The 24,857-nt window shown below is 31.3% G+C and overlaps 1 protein-coding gene across 1 annotated transcript in view; it reads left to right on the top strand.

The window, feature by feature from the left end:
- Positions 1-15,589, top strand: part of LOC150095672 (flotillin-2-like) — a 151,666-nt gene extending 136,077 nt beyond the window's left edge. The window contains exons 7-10 of the mRNA XM_090410168.1: positions 2,457-2,671; positions 5,265-5,448; positions 12,052-12,198; positions 15,560-15,589. Of these exons, the coding sequence (XP_090266294.1) occupies positions 2,457-2,671; positions 5,265-5,448; positions 12,052-12,198; positions 15,560-15,589 (576 nt within the window). The remainder of the gene's footprint in view (positions 1-2,456; positions 2,672-5,264; positions 5,449-12,051; positions 12,199-15,559) is intronic.
- The last annotated feature ends 9,268 nt before the right edge of the window (positions 15,590-24,857 follow it).

Below are 24,857 nucleotides of genomic sequence, written 5' to 3'. Positions count from 1 at the left end.
TTAAAAAAAAATTATTTCGGAACCTAACCCTAGTTTTTCTATGTGATCTAAGTCTCGCATAACGCGATTTATATAATGTGGCATTTCTATGGAACCTAACATCCGCGCTATATGAGGGTTACCTGTACTTGCATATTTGTGAAGAGACCAGTGTGAAACATGTTAAGACAAGAATCAAAACATAACTGAGACATGAGATTAATCAAGAAGACTGCAGTTGCAAAAATGCCATTTAACTCTCATATGTTAGGAAGTTTCAAACAGAATAAGACATACCTTTGAAAGCTTGCAGTATCAATCACTTGCAGTCTTACCACCATACATTGTGTTTCAGCAATCAGGATATACACAGTAGTCATGGTATACACCATTAGTTGTATATACCATGACTGCTGTCTCTTGGAAGAAATCAAAAAAAAAAAGAAGGGAGGAGGATGTATATGTCTGACTTAGCTATTTATGCCACAAAAAGTAAAGTATTATTATTATTATTAAACAGACATTGTCATGGAGTCAAAGACTCAAGGGAGATTTACATTAACTATTTACTGATACAGTACCTCATTAAATTTGTTCACTATCAATGCACTAACAACTGCCTCTCTCTGGCAACCTATTGCACTCATTTGTCACTATCCTAGCAAAAAAAATTATTCATAATTGCACTCCTACAGTTCTGAAGGTGGTCCTTTGGTTCTCTCTCTTATCCAAGTCATGTATTGAATGATTTTTTTAGTACCTACTTTATAAAACCTCTTTAGTAACACCTATCTTTTCTGCCTATCAGCTAAACTTTGAAAATCACAAACCTTCAGTCTACCTTTGTAGGCAGTGTGTATTCCCTGAAATTTAACTCATTATCTGTCAACCAAGATGACTAACCTCCTATTGCTAAGTACACTTCATCCCATCATGGCTAAATTGTACAATACCTTCTTCATGCATGATATGCAAGCCTTTTAGTTTTCCATCACCACTTTGGATGGTCCTTTATGTTATGGCAATATTTTTCTTTTCTTCCACTCTACAGGAACTAATCATTTTGTCAGATTCTTACACAGCCAAATCAAAGGCACCATTAGCTCCTTCATGGAATATTTTAATATATATATATATATATATATATATATAGTACATAGCAGTATTCCATCCAGTCTCACAGCCTTATTAACATCAAGCTTATTTAAAATTCCAGACATTTCATTTTCCTGAACTGCCAGCCTCTGTTATTTTATGCTAGTTATATCTGACTACTCCTCCACCCCTCAGCATGAAATACACAATAAAAACAAAATATTTCATGCATATTTTGCTTTGTATATCAAAATTACAAATATAATTATAAATACAATTAAAATTCATTACATCACATTAATTTTCTAAGATTATACAACAAAATACACTGGCAAAATGGTTACTGAACATTTCTACAATATCTTGTATAGATAACACCTGTAAGCCATTTGTTCTCACCCTTCAGTGCTGGCAAACTAGAATCTTGCTTTGCTGCCTCTGCTCATCTCCTTTCATATGTCCCTTCATTTTATCCTCTCCCTTTGTAACATTCTCTGTGATTCATGATTCATCCATATCCCTTTTCCACTACTTATGCTTCTAACTCTAGGGATAAATTAATATCGTTTCCAGTTACTGATCTCAAACAATGCCATGGACTCTATTTCCCTCTCCTTCAGGTATCTTACTATGGAAAGTCATCAGTTTTCTGATGACTTTCCATAATTTCTCACAATCTTCTGCTCTGTATTTCTGCACTTCTCTTTTGATTAGTGAAGTTCCACCTATCTAGCAGCCTTTCATCTCCGTTACATGATTGCTGTTACCAGTTGGTGTCATGGTGACTTATGACTTATTTTATTATCGCCTAATGAGATACCTGTATCCTGTTATTGTTACCACCACATATTTTTTAAAGTAGTTATGTCTAAGCAACGCAAGGAATTTGCGCTATTTATAGCCAGCTTGCTATTATCATCATATTCCTGTTTTTTTTGCCACTCTCATCTCCTTGAGCATTTCAGAATCACCTTCTCGTACATTATCCAGCCTATTTAATGCTCCTACTAAATATCTAATATTCCTACCTGCTTTAGCCTCCATCAAACAGCTTCAAAAACTATCACTACTACTACCACCACTTTCTTTGCCCCTTCATTTGGAGGGGAAACAGCTCTTTGTAATCATCAGGAATACCCCACCTCTCATTTATGCTTTTTGTCTTCTTGAAAAATTCTTGCATGTAAGAATGCCTTGATTACAGTAAATTTATAAGAATTTATTTTGGAGTAAGACTGGGCATGCTTTATTTGGCTATTTTTTCTAAATTATTATGAGATATGTATATTATTTTTATTTATAAAATATTAATGAGATTAAAAAAAAAGAAAAAACTTAATTTATAAATTTAAGGACCTTTATTTTTTAAATTTTTCTGACAGAAAGCTGAAGCACAGTTAGCATATGAACTTCAGGCAGCTAAGATGAAACAGAAGATCCGCAATGAAGAAATGGAAATAGATGTTGTAGAGAGGAGGAAACAGATTTCAGTTCAAGACAAGGAGATTCTAAGAAAGGAAAAAGAATTAACTGCTACAGTTCGTCTCCCAGCTGAAGCTGAAGCTTTTAAAGTGGAAATGATAGCACAGGGGAAAAGGTATGTGATTATTGAAATTAAATAATGCTCCATCCCTTTAATCCGAGGATAGATATTCTAATAACAAGGAAATGATCGTAGGCAATCATAAAAATTACCTCACAGTAACATTCTCATATAGGGACGCTATTTGTTATCACAACAGTTGAGCCTACAGCCATTTTTATTATACGTACCATAGGCATAAATTTGTTTGCCCATTTTGCCATTATGATGGTCCATTTGAGACAGTTCAACAAAATATTCCTAAATACCAAATTTCATTAATTCCATCAAGCCTGGAAGGAATTGTTTATCATTTCAGTTTGTTTTGCCAAAAACAGAATTATAATAGGAGGAAATCTTTCACCATCCAATCTTGAACCTAGGATTGGTTCACAACGAAATTGCTTCAATATGACATATGACTAAAGAAACATTAGACATAACAGACTTTCTCATTCTTTATATGTAATATTGTTTGAAATTGTTCAGAGTTAAATTTTGGATTGTCAAAATTTGACCTGTTTTTGCAACAACAGTTGTGTGATGTCTGTGATAAAACCTTACATGATTTGAAGACTTCCCTATCATGTACTTTTGTAAAATTATGTTAATTTGAAATTTTGGCATATGTGAAGTTGACACTCACTATAGCAGCCTCATAGGGACTATAGGAACAGTTTCTTCTAATTTGCTATAGTGAATTCTTTTTGCATAGCATACACCTATTGGGCCATCAGTTGGAACTTTTTAATAGTTTGTATAACAAGCTATTAAAAAAGTCCCAACTGATGACCCAATAGGCATAAAGGAAGACATGAATCTTCCTTTATGATCAAGTAGAAATAGTTCACAGACAAATAGAAATATTTTTAGGAAAGTACAAAGGCAATAATAATGACAAGCACCTGCTAAATTTCAGCTCCAAGACACAGGCTAGTTATGTTATAACCATGTTCCCACAAAAATCTGCATAGATTCATGTGTAGAAAACACACAAAGCAAAGCAAGAAGGTATCTTTATCAATTACATTATTATTGATAATTATGCCTTCAGATTAGTGCAAGATAGTGTATGTTCTATAGATTTGAAATAGAAAGCAACCAAAACCTGGTGTTGAGCAGGATAAAAAAAACATATCTCACTAAATAAAAAAAGTGTTCTAAAGATTTGTCAAGAATCACAGTAAAAAAAAAAAAAAAAAGCTCATGTGACCTGTTGACTCAAATATACAAATATTATTGGGTGAAAAGTGAAAGTTTGAAAACAAAAACCATACCCTAATCCATAATTCGTAACAAAACCATAATTTGAAGAAAGCATGCACTGAAGGCAACTGCAAGAACAGGAGAAAAAAACAATCTCTATAATGGACACAGGAAGTTCGACTTTCCATGTCTGTTTGCAGTTGGGGAATAAAAAAAGTATAGAAAGTTTCATAGTAATTCAGCATGTGCTCTTTGAAGATGTAGAAAAGCAAAGTTAAAAAGCAAGACAGAAATCATGGTAAGATTATGAAAAGAATGTAAAAGATAAATATGTAGATTTATCTTCTATATTCTTTCTAAAATGTTTTTGGATCCAAAATGTTGAAGATGCTAGAATGTTTTAGAGACTGGAGAAAACAGTTCTAAGAATATCCTATCTTCAGATTATACTAAACTGAAAATAATCATATAGAATACACTCAGAAGTACATTTCAGTATATAAGGTAGTAAAAGTAATCAAAAACTTTAAATGAAGTAGATGATATTCAGCTTGAAAGGCTGAAATATTTTGTTAAAAGTATTGCACTTCAGCTATATAATTCAGAGAGCTTGTTATAAGGTCAAATACCAGGTTATTGTAATGCATAATACAGTCATACCTAAGGTTAAGAAAAATTATTCTAGGAAGTAATATTGGATTTACCATGACCAGATTCTTATCTTACAATGGATAGTCAAGAAACTTCAAGGACTTAATAAGGATTTCTGTTTGAGCTTGATGTTAAAATCTATAGGAAAACTGCTCAGTTTAAGTCTCTCTTTGATAATATAAATGGAAATTTTTATACAGATCAATACATAGCTTATACAAAAGTAATAAATTAGCTGTTAGAATTGAAAGACATGTTAGAAAGTAGTTTTAAATTAAGTGAAACGTGGTCGTATGCTATCTTTGCTGTTATTTATAATCTGTGTCATCAAGAAAAATTATATTAAGCTTAATTTAGTTTATACTGACCATTTGTCTAGATTGAAGTTTGCAACCAGTTTTCAAAATGCTTTTGTCAAAATAATTGCTGTGATGAATTCAGATGGCATCAATGGTAGAATCATATTAAGAATGAAGATATAAATCAACTTGACATTATTTATACTCAATAAGAATCAGAGATCTGACAAATAATCGGCCTATTTAAAAGCTGTTGATTGAAAACTATATATGAAATTTTGTGTTGTTGTCATATGATACAAACTTAAAATTATAGATGATACAAAGCATGCTGGTGATTGGGGTGAAATTTCCAGCTAAAATAATTAAATATATTTTTCTGGGTTAAAATTTATGTTAATTTAAACCACTTTTTTTGAGATGGTATATAATATGTAATAACTTGTTCTTAGGACACAGACAGTGGAAGTAGCAAGGGCAGAAGCAGAAAAGATCAAGATGATTGGCGGTGCAGATGCTTATGCTATTGAAGCTGTTGGAAAAGCAGAGGCTGAACGAATGAGAATGAAAGCTGCAGCCTATAAACAGTATGGGGATGCTGCTGTGATGAGTTTAGTATTGGAGTCACTTCCCAAAGTAAGAAATTGAAATAATTAATTTTTATAAGTATTTGGTTTTAAAGTTGGCTATCTACATTATGCAGTACAGAAAATCTAAATTTATAACTACAGTCAAACTTGATTTTGATTAGTAATTAGTTAAATCTACCTCCTATGTTTTTTTTAAATCTCAATAAAAAATGTTCAAAAAAAAAACGAAAGAAGTATTAGCAAAAATAATATAATTACATAGATATATTTGTATGAATATGCTTGTATAAACTACAATACACTTAAATTATTACTCAAACAATATATTTGTCCATAATTTAAAAACAGTACCAATTAATAATAAACACACTTAGTCTTTTTTAAAAACTGACGTAACGATATTATGTCTGTTTTTAAATCAATCTAGCCAACCATTGTTACACACAAAATCGTCATGTACAAATTTCATAGCAGCTTTTTCCACTTGAGCCTTCAAGATCAGACCAACCATCTGCAGAGAATCCCACACTTTTTTCTGTAGTGAACCATTGAAGCAATGCTTCACCAATGTTTGTAAGCTCGTATTTTCTAATTTTTTTGTTATGTTGTTTTCCAGTGCAATACGTAAACATCTTTATTCTTTCACATTGTTGATGCTGTTGAAGAAGACAAAGAAAACTTTTTACTCGTTTCAACATTATTCCCACCATGTTCTAACTCACGATTGATTTCAACTTTTTCATGAACCGAGTGATACTTTCTTTTAGTAGACATGTTTCCCCACAGAAGAGAGTGGATGGTCCCCAAGGAAAATATCAGGTTCTAAACTAGCCCATAATCTGATGCAGATGGTCATAAAAGCTAAGTCATCCCTTTCATTTTTGCCTTCCAGGAATTGGATATTCTAAGAGCTATCCAAGCATTTAAGAAAATTTGTATGGTATATCATGTAGTACTTAATTAAATTTAGTGATTTTTCATGATTATTGTTTCACATTTTAAACTAATATTGTCCATTATTTAAAAAAAAAAAAAAATGTATCTGCCATAAATTAGAATATAGTTTTATTTGCTTTCAGTGTCATTTAATTCAAATATTCATTATTTTAAATCATAATACAATGTAAAATATACTCCAATAGATTTTAATTTTTACTAATTCAAAGTTTATGAAATGTGGCTAGTTAGCACACTTCTGTTACCCGAATTCTCTATCTCTCTATTTTGTTTGGCTGTAAAAATATTTCAGATTTTCAAAACTTATCTGTTTCCAGTGAATGTCATTTGCCTAAAAAATTGAAGACAGCAATATTACTGTAATATCTCCATTTGCAAGTGAAAGTCAATGTGAACTTAAAATCATGTTAGTATAGTAGTGGTATTTTAAAACGCCACCTATACTAACTAGGTTCAGTTCATTTATTGTGAAATGATGATTTTTAATTCAAATAACCATTTAATTTTGAAATCATATATTGAGACACTATTGAATTAAGTTATATCAAATAGTGGTGTTTAATTGATGTCAACAACGTAAAGTCAAATAGCGAATACAACTACTAGTGTAGTTTTGTTTCTAGTATATGCAGAACTGTATGCTGGTACCTTTTTTTTTTTCCTTTGAAATAAACGCTATTGTTAATCATTTAAAAATAATTTCCTATAAAAATTTTATTAATATGTAGTCATGCCTATTGTTGGTATTTTTTAAGTTTGTTAGAGAAGTTCAGAATTTCAGTCATTAATATATATATATATATATATATACGAGGGCGGTTTGAAAATTTCTCGGCTAACAATGAAAAGCAAATTTATAATTTCAAAATTATTTTTTATTTTTCAACATAATCTCCTTTAAGACTAATACATTTATTCCAGCGATGCTCCAGCGCCATTATCTGTCCCTGTAGTGGTTCTCAGTAAGATCTGCAAAATACCCCTCTATAGCTGCAATCGCCTCTTGATTTGAAGAAAAGCGCTGACCAGCAAGGAAGAGTTTTAGTTTTGGGAAAAGATAGAAGTCAGAGGGAGCCAAATCTGGGGAATATGGTGGATGTTCCAACAATTCATAGTGCAGATCCCTTAATTTTCCCATTGCCAAAAACCCCTTTGTAGGCAGGTGCATTGTCCTGATGAAAGATGATTTTTTTCTTCTGCAAACCAGATCTTTTCTCACGAAATTTTTCATCTGGTCTGGTTAAAAAATCGGAATAATATTCCCTGGTTATTGTTTTACCCTTTTCAAGATAATTAATAAACAAAATGCCTTTAGCATCACAAAACACCGATGCCATGACCTTTCCTGCTGACGGAACTGACTTTGTCTTCTTTGGCACTGAACAACTGGCTTCTGTCCACTGTTTTGACTGCTGTTTGGATTCTGGTTCCATGTAATGGTGAATCCAAGTCTCGTCCATAATAATAAATTGACTCACAAAATCAGTGTTATTCTTGTTAAAACATTCCAAGCACTATGTTGAATTTTTTCTTGACAATTATTCATAAAACTATTACACTTTTTTATAAAATCTTTATCAAGTAGCTTTATTTTTATCCTCCTACATGTTTCGCCAATCTGTTTCTATTGGCATCCTCAGGGAATACAAATCAGTAAGCACAAAATGAAGGTTACAGACTAGGTTATAACCGATGGTTCTAAATCATACAAAAAATTGGTATTGTGCGTGACAATGTGCGTGTCTTGTTAACGTGATTTATTCGTGATGACTCATGACGTAATTGTTATGAAAGTTCATTTCTTTGATATTTAATGATCTGATAAAAGTTTTCCAAATTTCTGGTAAAATTAGACCTTGATTCTTGTTTAGGTTTTCAGTTTTACGGGCGACTGTAGCTGCTTCTTTAAAGGTTCTTGAATGGTAGTTATCTTTTATGTATGGCATAAGGCTTTTATCCCACTCAATGTGATGGTTAGTAGAGGCAAAGTGGCATGAAAGGCCTGAAATGTCTTATTTCAGGCCTCTACTAACCATCACATTGAGTGGGATAAAAGCCTTATGCCATACATAAAAGATAACTACCATTCAAGAACCTTTAAAGAAGCAGCTACAGTCGCCCGTAAAACTGAAAACCTAAACAAGAATCAAGGTCTAATTTTACCAGAAATTTGGAAAACTTTTATCAGATCATTAAATATCAAAGAAATGAACTTTCATAACAATTACGTCATGAGTCATCACGAATAAATCACGTTAACGAGACACGCACATTGTCACGCACAATACCAATTTTTTGTATGATTTAGAACCATCGGTTATAACCTAGTCTGTAACCTTCATTTTGTGCTTACTGATTTGTATTCCCTGAGGATGCCAATAGAAACAGATTGGCGAAACATGTAGGAGGATAAAAATAAAGCTACTTGATAAAGATTTTATAAAAAGTGTAATAGTCTCATTCCAAGCACTGTTCAGAGATTTTCATGCGCGTGTGTTTTTGATCTGCTGTGAGCAAGTGCAGCATCCATCTTGCACAAAGCTTTTTCATTTGCAATTCTTCATGCAAAATATATCCTATACCTTCTTTTGAAATGCAATAGTCTCAGTAATTTCACGCACTTTAACTCGCTGGTCATCCAATACCATACTGTGCACTTGATCAACAATTTCTGGTGTTGTTACACTTTTTGGACATCCTTCACATGGATCATCTTTAAGGCTGGTATGGCCACATTTAAACTCAGCAGCCCATTTCTTAATTGTCGAAAACAAAGGAGAAGAGTGCCCATAAACTTTTATGAACTTCGAATGAATTTCTTTTGGAGTTAAACCTTCTTTTACAAAGAATTTTATAACTGCATGATACTCAATTTTATCCATTTCAAGGGATACAGACAACACGTTTGCTTCAGGCAGCTCTATAAAACAAACTACTTGATAGAATGACTTGTAGTTTCATGGATGTTTATGACAGGTGTACCAACTTAGAAAAAAAAAACTTGCCGATAGTGTTGCCATCTATGGTCGAGGACGAGAACTTTTCAGACCACCCTCGTGTGTGTATGTATATATTATTGTTCGTATTTACTCAGTAGATAATGTTATAAAAAATGAGTTTGAATGACTATATATTGAGAATGAAAAAGAAAAGGTTTAATGTTAAGGTACTACTAGTTTCGTTGAATAAATCAACTTCTTCAGGTATCACAGGCAATACAGATCTAGTATAAAGTTTATACAGATCTAGTATAAAGCACGATAGTACATTTTAAAACAGGAATGCATGCTGGAGTTCCAATGGAAGTTGACCTATGTGCGTGAGCTCTCACGAGTGCGCCAATACTGGACAGTGGCAATGTGTGCGTCATAAAGATTGTAGCTAAGGCTGTTGTTAATATGGGATGAATTGAGCGATATTTCTCTAGATTCAATAATCTTTCTTTCGAGTTCATCATAACACACATGGATATTAACAGTTTGCGGCCAGTCTATGAGGTGTTGGCAGCCTTCATCCGAGTTGATAGAGAAGAGAACATGGCTAAAGAGAGCGCTGGCCCTGCTCCTATTGTATGGGATGTCTCTTTGGTATTCTTCCATACGTAAAAGGATGGATTTAGCTGTCTGGCCGTAATATGGTTTGCCACATTCACACAAAATCTTGTAGACTCCTGGATACTGAATAGAAAGATGTTTCACTTTAGGTCTACTTAGTATGGAGCTAAGTTTTGGAAATGTAGTGAAGCAAGTTCTGATGTTGAATTTTGTTGAAGAACAGCAGATGGATGTCTTTTAGTATCGGCTGGTGAACATTTTTAAGTTGCTCTCACTCTCAAAGGGTTGGTAACCACATATAATGCTCTTTGTGGACGAAGGATCTTAAAACCCTTCTTTACAAACCAATGAACTCTTTCAGATATTCCAGGCTCCACTAGGCAGGGTCGTGGTCTCTCACTTGGCAGTATAAATCATCTACTGCCTGAAGACTCAAAAACATTCAGACTGGTAGGCTAAGTAGATAATATCTCTGCTCTCTAAACAACAGTGTGGGTTTGAATCCCACTGTGGTATGATTATTCGTAGAAATCTTTAAATGATAAATAATTTTCATCTCTTAGTGCAAGATCCCAGCCCTTCTTATTAGAGGTTTCAAGTGGCATGAAAAAGTTCCATGTTGGATTTCCAGAACAGGGTTTCTGAATTCTCAACATAGCCTAATGCAGTAATGTGATCACCCACAAAAAATTGGAAACCTGACTTAGGTAGGATTCATATTACAAAATAAATAAATACATGTTACAGAGGAGGGACTACAAGATGGTGGCACTTGTCAGACATCTCTCTTCACTAGATGCCATGTATAATTAGTAATAGTCTTGGGACAGCTGTCTCTGACTACTAGTGAAGATTGAACTGCCCTCTCAGTCTCCAAAAGTTAGACAGGACTAAAATGTCCTCTCCTACTCTATAAGGTAATAAAAAGCATTACTGGATGTCACAGAGGATTTGAACTCGCACCATGTTCATTAACAGAAACACCATCTGCTATGTCAATTGATATGCAATACGAGATGCATAGTCCAAGAATAGATTAGTTTGTGTGTATATTCACAATCCGTTTATCTTCTCCCTATCCTCCATTTTCAGGTACTTTTTTTTTTTTCAGATATATTTGCACAGACACACCAAAATCAATATGTTCTACACTACTGAATTAGTTGATCATTATTATATATAATTTTTAATTAACATATCATATCTTCCAGTCGTAATAGCTACTTCTTTTTTAAAAAACTTCATAAATTCACTGTTTCTGTAACCTTTTACTGAAGAACATTCCACTTATTTTCAGTTGTAACTTCTTGCAGGAATGTGGAGGTGGGATTATGAGAGAATTGAATAAAGAGTGAAATAGGCTAATTTGAATGCATCATCATGAATCAGGCTACATGGAAAATGTTGCCTAGTGATGATGAATGCACCTGAAGAAGTATTAGTCCTTTCTCCCAGATAACAAATCTTCATCCGAACTTATAATCATATCTCTTTTTTAACTCCCATAGCAGTAGATGACTTGAATCTCTTGCCCAAGTGTGTTGTTATCCTATCTATATCTAAATAAATAAGATAATCAGACAGAATATTCTAACTTCATAACTACTATCTCACAACTTTTGTCATAATTAATCATGTGACCTTTCATTTTAAGTTTAGTGAATTATTTTTAATGAACAGAAGGATGTCTGTTTTATGCGACTTCAGAATAATGCTAGTTTTGCAGAATTTTAATATTTAAAGAAACTATTAAATTTAAAAATCAGATTATTTTTAATAATTAATAACGTAATAAATAACCCATTTTTAACTCATAGATGTTTTTTATTAACACTAATTGTATTTCTTCAACATGTTCATGTCTGTATGGCTGACAGCATCTTGAGGAACTTATTTAACATGTTTCCCAACAGCCATTATTTCTCTAAATTGAAAAAATACCAGAATAATAGTTTAATCACATGTATCATTGGGCATGCTATGTACAGTCTCTACTATTATTATATAAACTATGCGACTGCTAGCATAGGAGAGGTCTTGAATGTTATTCATATTAGTAGTTATGTTTTTTTTATCAAAGACACGAACTTTTAATTACTTATAAGTAATTTAGTGTTACTATATGTTTATCCTTACAGATAGCAGCTGAAGTTGTACAGCCTCTCAGCAAAACAGAAGAAATAATTCTTCTTGGAGGTGATGATCGAGTGACAACTGAAGTTGCCAGATTAGCTAGTCAGCTACCGCCCGCTGTTCAAGCCTTGACTGGTGTTGATTTAACAAAGGTAAATGTTTTTTCAGTATTCTAAGACAGTATAACTTCATCAGATGAATTTACTTTGTAACCAAGTGAAAAAAATTTCTACAATCATCTCTGATCTGGAGTGTTTTATTAATAAGATGATACATCTTTTTTCTACTTGTATATGGAAAATATACTGCTTCTGCATTGAATTTAGAATATATATATTTTATATATATATATATATATATATATATTTAAAAAATAGATTTAATGACTTAAAAAACCGAGATAACTTATAAAGATTTTAATGAGAATAATACAACTAGTTTCAGCTTATAACAGCCTTCATCAGGTATTCATAAAGGAAGAGAATAGTAATAAACATTGAAGTATCTAAAAAACTGGAAATTACAGGTAAAAATTGCCACACATAATTGATACATAAAAAACGTTGTATTTTTTCAAGTTGTTCTAACAGGCGTGCCATTGTTTATTGCAAGTGTGCGTGCAGGCTCACGTGAAGTGATGAAGATACTTCATGGTCGAACTTTGTTTTGCTTACACTTGGTAAAGGAACAAGCAAGAATATAATTTCTTGGCAAATTTAATTTACTTTGTAACTAAGTGAAAAAATTTTTTACAAATAACTGTCAATGACTGAAGTGTTCAAAGTTTCTCTTAATAACTTTGGAAACAGTGAAATCGTTCTTTTTTTTTTTTTTTTTTTTTGTGGAGGGTGTGAAAAACTAAGAAATAATTTATGAGAGAGAAGTTTAGTAGTGAGATTTTTTAGATTTGTTTTATAGAGATATAGAGTTTTTAGATTTGTTTAACTAACAAATCTAAAAACTTTAGATTTGTTAATTAAAAGCGCACTGATTTTGTTTCCCTATCCTTATGAAATTAAAGCTTTTCAGTTGTCTGATTTTAATCTTTTTACTCATCCTATCTTGCATCAGCAGATATGTTTTCTGCTAAGAATGGTAAAGATTAACTTCTGTTTAATATATTATGTAGGTAAAATAACATTTTATTTTATCTGTAATTTTTATGTATTAATTGTAAGGGATTAAGAATTAATAAAAGTATCTTTGATTTTATTTTCTTTTATTGCATTTTAGTCAAGTAAAACGATTATGGGATTGTGCACTGTAATATATTGGAAAAACTTGAAAAAACTTATGGCTGATTGATCTTTATAAAAAACAAAAAATTAAGAATTATTCGAATTATTCTTTACTCTTTTGCTTAGGTTAAAACTTCTTTAAATTGTGTGGCTGTATATGGCAGCTAGAATTACACTTAAAGACAAATAAAAAATACCCATGCTATCAACAGGGTAGAAGGACTTTTAAGTAAAAATTCCGTCACTGATTTTTACATTCATACAATCTTACATGACTTAAAATAATCACCCATACAATAATCTTTGATTTTACCACTCTAGTGTGATTTTTGATTATTTGGAAAGGTTCTCTCCCAATATGTAAAAGACACCAAATAATAACATGTTCCCCAAAATTTTGGTTGGCACGTGAAAAAATTTTGCATCAAAGATTTGGCAATTTTGGCATGCACACTTAAAAAGGTTGCCCACCTCCTTCCTTAGACCATCTTTCTGTACCTCTACTTCTAACTGCTGACTTACATCTTAAATAGGGACTATGTATTGCTCGATATAATGTCCCATTTACACCATATAACTATAGTGTTTTGAAGAGTTTTCCTCTTGGCACCTTGTCATATGCCTTTTCCAAGTCAAGAAAATTTAAATACAAATCCTTGTTACATTCTCAAGATTTCTCAACTATTTGTCCTAAAGTGAAAATCTGATCCTGACAACCTCGATTTGGCCTGAATCTAGCTTTTCTTCACCAAGCTTCCCTTCCACGATTTTTCTTGGCTGTTACTTAAAACAGAATGGGAAGGAATAGTTAGCAAAACATGTGTTTGATACTAGGATGGCAGGAAAAAAACTCAAAGAGAGACCATGATCTGGGTGCAGTGGTGCAATAAAATGTCTCAGAAGACTGAAATATAAGATCTGAGTACATTGGAGGTTTGTCAGATGACAGGCTAATTTGGAGGAAAATTGTTCATAGGAGGCTAGTAATAATGTGATCTTTTAATGTAGTACTATCATAGTATCCTGTACACTTCCTCTTTAGAGTATAGATCAGGAATTTGATAATGATGAAAAAAGTTTTTGTTAAAGTTTTGAAGTGAATAGAATTTTTAATGAGAGGTTGCATGTGTGGATGAAGTGATTTTCTAATTGTGTGGCAAGTTTTTAAGTAGCACGCTCTATTCTGTCAACTGTGATATGAAAGGAATTTTGGATTTGTAAATTTTTTGGCCCCATATATCCAGGATTGTTTAATGTGGGACAGTTTGTTTTATTAACAATTTCTCTTGACAAGAATATACCCCCCCCCCCCCTTGAGAAGTCCCACTACCTAGGACCTTGATCTATATTCTGATAAGTAGAGTAATCTTTTAGGAAATTCTGTTGTATTTTGCATATATCCATTAAGACAGTCATGTTATTTTTTTCAAGCCCTGCAAGATAAATGTAACTTGTCTGCTCATCATTGTCAAGTAAAAAAAATCAGAAGAAATTTAGAAAATTCACTTATTTTAATTGATCAATTTATATGTTGATGGCAAAAATATTTGTTTATAATTGCACAGAAGAAATTGACTTTTTTTTTTTCCATTCCATAAGTGTTTCAAAAAATACTATTAGTGTTGGAACTGAAAATATATGAAAATGATAATGATCATTAATAAATAATCATGTTTCATTGCTATTTTTTTTTTTTTTTTTGTTACATCTGTAGTACATTAGTATTGTAGCTGGACTGTAAGTTTTTTTTATATGTTTATTTTATATTTTTATTATTTTTTTACATTATCTAGAAATTCTATGAAACCTTAAACTTCTTCAGGCTGCCATTAAGAAGAATGTGGTCTCTCACCTAAAAGTTAAATGTATTTGCTTCGATGTTGATAGTTACACAGAAAATCAATGCATTAAAAGGGGGGGGGGGGAGCTTATAGATTGACCGGGTCCAAGATTGAATATGTAACTATGATACATTAAACGACCATGATACTCAACCTAGCACCTTACTAGTGAGATACCTCACTGGTCAACCAGTACGTGTTTCAAGCACTGATCTGCTTAGTTTATATTTCTCATTAATTTTGTTAATATGCTTATTTGAAAAATATTTCATATAGCATAATGATCTGTTTCATAACTTGATGTTCTGCTATATGATAGTGAATACACACATCATCTGAAAATGTTTTGTGAAAATGTTTATTTAATGTTGTTTTCCTTATTCTAAATATGTTTTTTAACATAACTCTTTTTTTTTTTTCTCCTTTGTATTTAGGTACTATCAAAAGTTACGGTTGCAAAGTAGTTGGTTCTCTTATGGTCATCTTTACATTTCCTCACAAAGGTAAAAATAGAAGTTTGGGTATCTTAATTTTGAAAAGCAATTTCTTCAGCTCTGCAGTTTAAGGATTTGATTTAGTATATGAAAGCACTAAAATGAGTCATTAAAGCAGCCAGGCTGAAGTTATTAATTCCAGTGACAGATCTGACAGTATTGTCCATTTGTCATAATTTGAATATTTATGTATGCATTAAATATTACATCTTGATATTACAAAATATATACTATATGAAATTTAAATTTATTAATACTGGATTGCTAGATGTATTAAGGTTGTTGAAGTTTATGAAATAGATCAAATTTTTAACAGCAAGAATACAAAAAAAGAAGTACTTAGTTGTTTTTCTCTCCTCCCCTCTCCTTTTCTTCCAGGTATAACTCATTATGCTTGAATTTCATACTGTAGCAATGTATACTCCATGCACAGCATTCAAAATAATTCTTTACTGCATTTCAGGTTTTATTTAACTTTAGGATTTTATTAGCTTAATCCAGTATCAAAATATATTTCCTATATTTAAGTCACTCAGTATTAATGAAGTTTATTATATATTAAACATTTGCTCATTGTGTTAATTACTGATTTTACAAATAGCAGTCCTTACTTGCTCAAACTTTGGATGCATCTTCATAATTAGAACATTATATTCTTGCTTGACTCACTATAAGCAATAAGCATCTTGCAGATGTTTTCCAATTACATTTTTATTGATAGTCACTGACAGATTAAAAAAAATGCCATTGAGTAATTAAACATTATACTGTTGTTAATTAAAGCTTCTTTCTTCTCATCATTGTACTTGTGATATGGAATACAAAGAAATTAATTTAATAAATTAGATTACAGCAAGCATTATCTACTTTACAGTTATTAGCTTTTACTAAAGTGTAATTTGCTATATAATAGTCATTGTTCAACTCAAATCCATGAAGCAGTCAAAGTGCTGATGCTTTTTTAGTTAATGATGAACAGATGCAGTGCACCCATAAAGCTTCCTCTATTACTATTAGCTTCACTGTTAAAAATCCTGCTCAAAAAATTGTTCGTTTTTCAGAATTTTTTTTTTTATCAAAAACATAAATCACATATTGCTTCTGCAACTTTTAGAATTTAAAAGGTGAATTAAAATTTATTTAGATATGTAAAAAAATATTCTTAATGAATTATAATTAAGAACAGTTTTAGTTTATTAATGTTCATATTTTTTTTCCAAAAATCTTTAAAACACATGAAATGCATCAATTTCAAAAAATTGAAGTCACAATTTTTTTTTTTTTTTTCATATAGTGCAATACATTATACTATATTTAAAAACATTTATTTATCCATATTTTCTTCATTAGCAGATTCAGATGCCATATGTTGAAATATTTGTGATAAAATATAATCAGAAACAAAGCAAACTTAATTAGCTCTATTTCTAATTATATTTTACCCAAAATAGTTTGCTTGATGCTAAGTTTACATGTTTAAGTTAGTGTAGTAAAGTTGGACAGGCCAAGATATTTAATTGGCCTATCTTTTGATTGCATTCACATAGAATTATTCAGTTGTTACAGCATTATTTTAGGTTTTCCTAGATAGGAAATTAAGTTTTGGAATTAGTTTTGATATCTGCAAACATTATTTCCTTGAGGAAGGTTATTCAATCAACTCTATAGACATCTCCTTCCTTTCCCAAAATGATTCCATAAATATTAGTCCAGAAAAAAAGCAGGACAACTGAGGAACTCTGTACCACATTAATCAGCTTACCGAAATATAAGTCAAATAATACTTTGGCCTATCCATCTTTATCACAGCTAACTTTTAAACACCAAATAGTTAATTCAATCCGTTCTGGATAAGATTAGCTTGCTGTTATCAAAATTAGTATTTATAATAATAGTTTGAAGGGTTTCTTTTTTAATTTTAGGCTAACTAAGTGAATACATAGTTTTATATTTTTGGGAATTAATAACTTTGTTAACTACATTATAGGCAATGTGTAAACTTTATTTTACTTGGAAGTTGGGGGGAGGAAGCAGAGAGGTATTGCCATTTTCGTCTCTTGTTAGATATGAAGATCTTTTAAATGAAACACTTTGCTTTATTGCATGCTATATACATATGCACTGTAATAAACAAAAAATGTGTATCAGTGTTTTCTTCAGTGGCAGATTTAGTTGGCCATGTTGATTGGAAATCGGAGGTAGATTAATGAAAATGCATATGCATTTTTTTAAAAAAGTAAGCAGTGTTTTAAAGTGCATTAGTAATCTCTCACTCTAACAAACATGTAGGGACCAAAGGGATAGAACAAATGGCACTAATATGCTGTAGCTCCTGTGATCTTTCTTGGTCAGATATTTTAAAAAAAAAGTTCACTGACAATTCCTGATATGGAACTTTGTGCTTGGACTTTTTCATAATTTGTTATAGTGAATGAATTTTCTATAATGGTGTTTGCTGTAGTGAGTCAGCCATGTAAGCATTTTAGGTGTCAATTTAAAAAAATAAAAATAAAAATAAAAATTTAGTCTTCATGAAATGTCTAGCTAAGCATGGTTTCTGTACAAAACACAGGCAAACCAAACAGATGTAATGAATATGATGATATTTTGATATATGGATTTCAGAAACCTCAGAATTTTTTATTTTTTTATCAGTGAATGCACAACATACAATTGGAATTATGTTTAACTTTTCAAAATTATTTTAAAGGTAAAAAAGGAAATATTTCAGGAAGAAAAAATAATTTTTCACTTTTTTTTCTGAAATTCAAATTCTAATTAATTGAAATATTAATTAGAATAATTTAAGTAAAACCTTAAATATTTAGAAATGTAAAAAAGTTTACAAAACCATGTTTGATTAATGGAGGTGATTGAAGTTGTTTTTGGCAATACATTTTGTATTTTAACCATCATGATCATCAGTTTCCTGATACTGTATTCCCAAGGGGTGTTATATTTTTAATTAAAACCTTAAATATTTGGAAATGAAATGTAAAAAAAGGTTTGCAAAACCATTTGATTAATGGAGGTGAGATCCATTCAGTTCATAGTACATTCAGTTATGCACTACTAAATTAACTCTGTTGTTACACCTATATCACTATAAAGTCAAATTTATGATTGAAATTTCCAGTCACATAACATGATAGGGCTTATACAACTGTGGTCACTTGAGATGCTTGCTAAATCTGCCATTGGTATACAGTCTTATTTAGAATTGACAGAAAAGTAAATGCTAAGCTAAGTTCATATTTTTGATAGAATTCCTGCTGTTGAGAATTCGTGTTCATTTTTTGAACTGTGCAATCAGTACTCACCATAGCAAACTTATTGAAACTAATTTACTATACCTTAGGATGGCATTGATGCTATTGGCAGTTTTTGGAATTTTCTTATAGTGAGTTCACTCCAGTGATTTTGCTGTAGTGAGAGTTGACTTTATTCAAAAACATAACAAGCACACCAGTATTAATAAGTAGAGCATGTAATATAGTTCGTTAAATTCAGTTTTGAAAACATGACAGTTGAAAATTGGAATCAGTTTTTCACGTTATTTTTCTGAGATGCTATTGTTGGCAGGAGTACTCATAAAACTTTTAGAATGGAACAAACCGTGGCATAATACTTGAAATTGGATAAAATATTAGGCAAAAAAATTTCGGATTAGTGAAATATGTAACAATTTTAACTTAGTATTTACCATAAAAAATGTGAAGAACTGGGATTTCTTTCCCCCTCTTTAATTGTTCAAGTAATTCTACTTCACTTCAGTAATTAAACGTCTGGCAAGAAAAACATAATGTTTACATTACATCATCCACCTACTGTTCCAACTTTTAACTGTCAGATCAGCAATTGTTTATGGATCATCTTTCTGCTTATTGTTTTCTAGCCAGGTCATTTTTGTGTCTGTTATTCTGTAAAGTCTTGGAGTGATCTGCATATTTTGCAGAAGGAAAATCTAAAGTTTAGAGGAGCAATTCCTTTGTTGCCTCCATCAGAAATGAACTTATCCTTGCCTAAAAGAAAAAAGACCTTGAGAATTCCTCTCATCAGGCAGAATTCGAATTTAGATCTCTCTTTTGGAGGCAATGCCTAGTAATATATATATACATAAATTATTTATTTTGTTAGCCCTCATATGACTAAATAATTAGTGAGAAACTTGAGAGTGCAAGGACTTTATAAACATTTTGACTTTATACTGTGAAGAGTAAAATTGAAATGCAGGTATGTTGTCTCAGTATTTGTCTGTTATTGCTTTATTGTCATAAGTATGTATCTCTGTTTATTCTGTTTCATCGTGTCATCAACCCAATCTCACAAAAGTTCACTGTATATTTAAGAATGTGAATGTCTGTAATGACAGTGAATTACTGTTAAAATGATAATGCTGATATAATCATGAATTTGTGATATTTGCAAAACTTCAAAATGTATGAAGGCACAAATATATTGTTTGTCCTTCATTTTTTCCTTTCAAGTTCGAAGTATTTAACCTTGATAGAGTAGTGAATGATCAAGCTCTGCACTTCACATTATGCTACTGAAACCTTAATTTAATTCAAGTTCTTTATAACATACATATTAGTAATGCATAATGTAATTGAAAATTGAAAAATTGTTTTCATATGCTTGAAACTATTGCTTTGATCTGCTTTCACTTTCTCCCTTTCCTTTATTTCAGTCACTGTTTCTTCAGATGAGTTATAGACAAAGATGTCCATGCAGATTTGTCATCAGTTACTGTATATATTAAAATGTAAGACAGCCTGCTTTTAGATAATTTTTGTCTTGGCAGTGGAGGAGAGATGTGTTGCTATAAAACTGCACTACCTAACCTTGTTACACCACAGTAGATAGAAAATCCAGTATGGTAGCTGCTGTATTTCCTTTTTTTTTTTTTTTTACTTTCAATGTATTATAGCCATCAGCTTATAAATTCAGTTCTTATATTATTATATTTTGTTTTGTTCTTGAAATTCAGAAATCATGGCAGTCTTATATTTGAATAAATACAGTCTTTCTCTTTTGTTGCATTTGCACATGCTAAAGTATTATAGAAGTAAATTGTAAGATATATTAGAAATGCCCTCCAGTTTTATATGATAGTGAAATGAAAATTTTTGTGCAAGTAGAAAATATTACAATAGTAGAGAATTTATTAAAATGAATGAATTAATTTGTATATTTTAAAGATGATATGTATTTATCAATCTACTTATAACATATTTTAAGAGCTATTTAGCTTTATTTAGCTTAGGTGTGTGTGTGTATGTGGGGGGAAGAGCATGGTATTACTTTTTTGAAAGGTAGTATGTATTATGGTGTACATTAAATATCTAGAATGCCATGTTTTTATACTTGAAGAATTTCATAAATTTTAGTAACTAAGTGCCTGAGCTATCTTGGTGCACAGACTATCACTAGTTATAACAGATGCAACTTTTGATGAAATGGGTTTTTTTTTTTTTTTTTTTTCCCTTTTCAAAATTGAAATTCAAAACAGATAATTTCGTATACATATTGAATGCTGTTTTATATAATTTCTGTAGACTAATATAAGCAATACAACTATTTGGGAAGGCAATAGATTTCTTGTTGTTTTTTAAGTTACCTTTATAAATAACTAGATTAAATTATTTATTTTCAGTCATGGTTTGGCAAGGTGTGTACACATGTGTTTGCTAAATACTAGCAGTAGTACTGAAATTGGGCACATTTTCAGTCTTTTAGCTTGTATGATGTATTATTGTTTTTTTAATACTCGCAGGAAAAGAAACTGTCAAATCATTTTGTAATCTTAAAAATGGGCTATATATGTGCATGTATACATGATTACACCTACATCAGCATAAATATAATCATGTACAAAATTTGAAATAAGAATGTTTATTTGAAATGTTTTTATTACTCCTGATCCACTCATTGCTCAGGCTGAATAAAGTATTTTATTTTCAAACTTAAAAAATCCCTTCATAATGTCAAAAAAATACTAATTTCTAAAATGTATTCTGTAAAACAAAATTCATTTGTTTTTGTAATCTGAAAAAAAAAATTTGCAAAAATTATTTGCTCATCATTCATTTGAAGACAATTTATTATTATTATTACAGCAGCTTCCATGGAATCAGCAGACATTAGTGGAAACTCAATTAACTAGTATTGTATCTAACTTGAGCTCATTTATTCTCTCTCTGCATTCCCAACATGTTCTAGCAATGTGTTCCACTCACCCATCACTTTCCATGCAAAAAATCTTCTCACCCTTCTTTGAACAGCTTTCAGGATGGCTTCTCATTCAAGTCCTTCACTCTTTTTATAATTCCATCTGTATTAATCTGATAAAATCCCTTCACTAACTTAAATGTATCATGTCACCTGTTTTCCTCCTATCTATCAAACTCTGTAGCAGATTTACTTAACAAATTTAGTAGTATCCAGTAGTGTGTACATCAGTACATCAAATTTACTTTAGAAATAGAAAAGACAACTTCTAACTCTTTCTGGATTCTTATACATTCTCATCCTGATGGATTATTACATTTTATCATTTATAGGAAGCTCATTTTTACCTGAAGATCTATTTAATGGCTTCTCATCATCCTTCTAGCCAAAAATGTGATGTCATTAAAATCCTTACTCATAAGCACATATTGTTTGCTTATATGAAGATTTTAGTCTGTGACCCTTTACATAAGGACTGATCATTTCTTTGAATGACTCTGACTCTGCTCTGTATGCATTATTAAAATAATAAATAGCTATTTTGCCTAAACTATTCTTGTCAAAGATGTTTCTGAAAGAATTGCTCATATCTTACAGAAACCAACTTTTCTATTTATCTTTTCATAAATTAAGTTTCTTTTTTTCCTCATGCCGGATAATAATGTATTACTCATATATAGAATCCTTGCTGTATAGGCTCGGTTTTACTATTGTCAAGCTAGCTGATCTGAGGTTAGATATGAAGAACATAGAGATTACATCTATTTCCAAAAACATGGAATGTGTGGTGAACCAGATGACCATTGCTTAACTACACCACTGCATCAAACAGTAGGAAGTGATATCTTCATTGCAGTTCTTTAGTTGTGAGATTAATTAAGGAATCTTTTGAAGATTTTCTGCATCTGCCAAATCTGAACAAGACTGGCTCCATGTTGACTGTTTCACTTTTGGGAAATAGTTATCTGAAAGATGAACAGTTAATTTCCTGTGCTTAATATGTTTTTTTTTTATATTGTCTTATTTTTTATCAGTTATATTTGGGGGAGAAAAAGAAGTCACTTTACATTTCAAATGAAATTATCTAATTGACTTGATTTTAATATTAATTGTTCATTTGGTCACTGTGTTCACTCTGATGTTAGTATTATGCTAGAGATTAGTCATTAAAATCTTTTATGTTTAGTTCTTCATAACAGATTATGAATATTGTTTATTGATCCAACAATTCAATACACATATTTTTGTAACATAAACATATTTAAGTTACACATATAAAAGGTGATTATTATTGTGTTTTGTGAATTTTTTTTAAGTTTAAAAGTAGAATACAATACACAGTTGACTTGCTCTATAGTAAACACTTATAGTGAATTTGTAAGCTTTTAGAACAAATGAAAAGTCCTAAACAAGCGTCATCAAAACTGTACTTTTTTTTTATTATTATATATATATTTTTTTTCCCATTCAATATTGCAAATAACAGAAGATTTAGATTCCATGCCTGAAAACTGTTCAAGTTGCATACATAGATTTTTAACTTAATCTGCTCAGCACATCAGCCACATTGAAGAGCTGTGTTGCCACACCTAAAGATATAAAAGGCGATCATCACTATGAGTTCTATGTAGAAAAATAGCTCTCTCTCTCATGTTTATAGTAATTGGCCTCTGAAACCCAACTGTTCAGAATATAGCTTTGAAAGGGTGAAAAGAAATCAGAAATTTTATGAAATAGAAGCTAAAATGTATGGTTAAATAACATGCAAAAGATTTCATTTTGCACCAGTTAAAATTAATCCTAGGTTTAGATAATCTGCAATATTTATTAGAGTCCAGCCTACTGTGAGATATGAGAGAAATCAGTAAGCCAAATTTGCAGTTATGGTGAATCACATATAGCATATATCTTATATATATAAAATCTGCAAAGTTTATATAGATGACATGAATATAGTTTAGCTCAGCTGAATGCTTCTATTAATTTGTCAAGAAAAACCTCTGACACATTGAAAGAAATGATTACGGTCCCTCTCTCTTCCCCAACCCACCCACCTACACACACAAAAGGGCCACCTCTCATTGTTTTTGCCCTACTGGAAAATTCTCTAACTTTATTTTCCTGCCATATCATCCTCAGTTAATCAATTTTTGTTTATGCCAACCATCCTTTGGACAGCACACAGTGCCACATATATTAGCATCCTTATTTTTGCTATGACTTGCATCATTATATAAGCATAATAAATAATCCATGTGACAACCATAAGTTACGTATATGTCATTTCTTCCTTGTTGTTGCCTTTCCAGTCCACAACTTTGCTAACCCTCCTTCCATCACTGATGTGATAAATCTCACTCTGTGTGAAACTATTCCATGCAGATGCTGCTACTAAAGGGTAGAAGAGGAGAGAATTGCAACTCTGATTTTGTGATAAGTTGAAATTTTATACTCATAAAATATATCATTCATAATTCATTACTTTACTTAATCCTCCTCTTCTACCTTTTATAGTGTAAGTGTACCATTTATAGGTAAGTATTCTTGCAACTGGAACCTGTTGCAAGATGATAAGGTGGTTAGCCTTGTGCCTCCTGGTGTGTCCTATTTCTGTAAATGCGTGTTCACAGGGCCGGTTTGCCTGTTCTGGAGGACGAAAAACCTGAGTTTCCAGGTGAAAAAAAAAAAAAAACCCTTCCTCTGTATGAGACTGACTAACTTGCCTTTAGCTGAAAGAGACCAGATAAAGGTTCCTCACATCTTGGACAGGAATCGAACCCATGTCTTTCCGACCAAAGGACTTCATCTCTACCAACTGATCTACAGAGGCTCATAATTCATTAAGAGGATATATCATGGATTTATCTTTTTATCAGATTCATGAAAATTTGACATATTGTGTTGAACATTGGTTGAATTTTCATTTGGCTGTATTAAACATCATCAGCTTTAAATCTCTATTGAATCTAAAAATTCTTTTCTACTAGGAATGAATGAATATCTTTTG

The sequence above is a fragment of the Typopeltis vanoorti genome, chromosome 20 (genome assembly GCF_054136105.1).
Source record: "Typopeltis vanoorti isolate ZY-2024b chromosome 20, IOZ_Tvanoo_1.0, whole genome shotgun sequence".
Lineage (NCBI taxonomy): Eukaryota > Metazoa > Arthropoda > Arachnida > Uropygi > Thelyphonidae > Typopeltis > Typopeltis vanoorti.
Note: the sequence above shows the minus strand (reverse complement) of the source record. Positions and strands in the feature narration are given on the sequence as shown.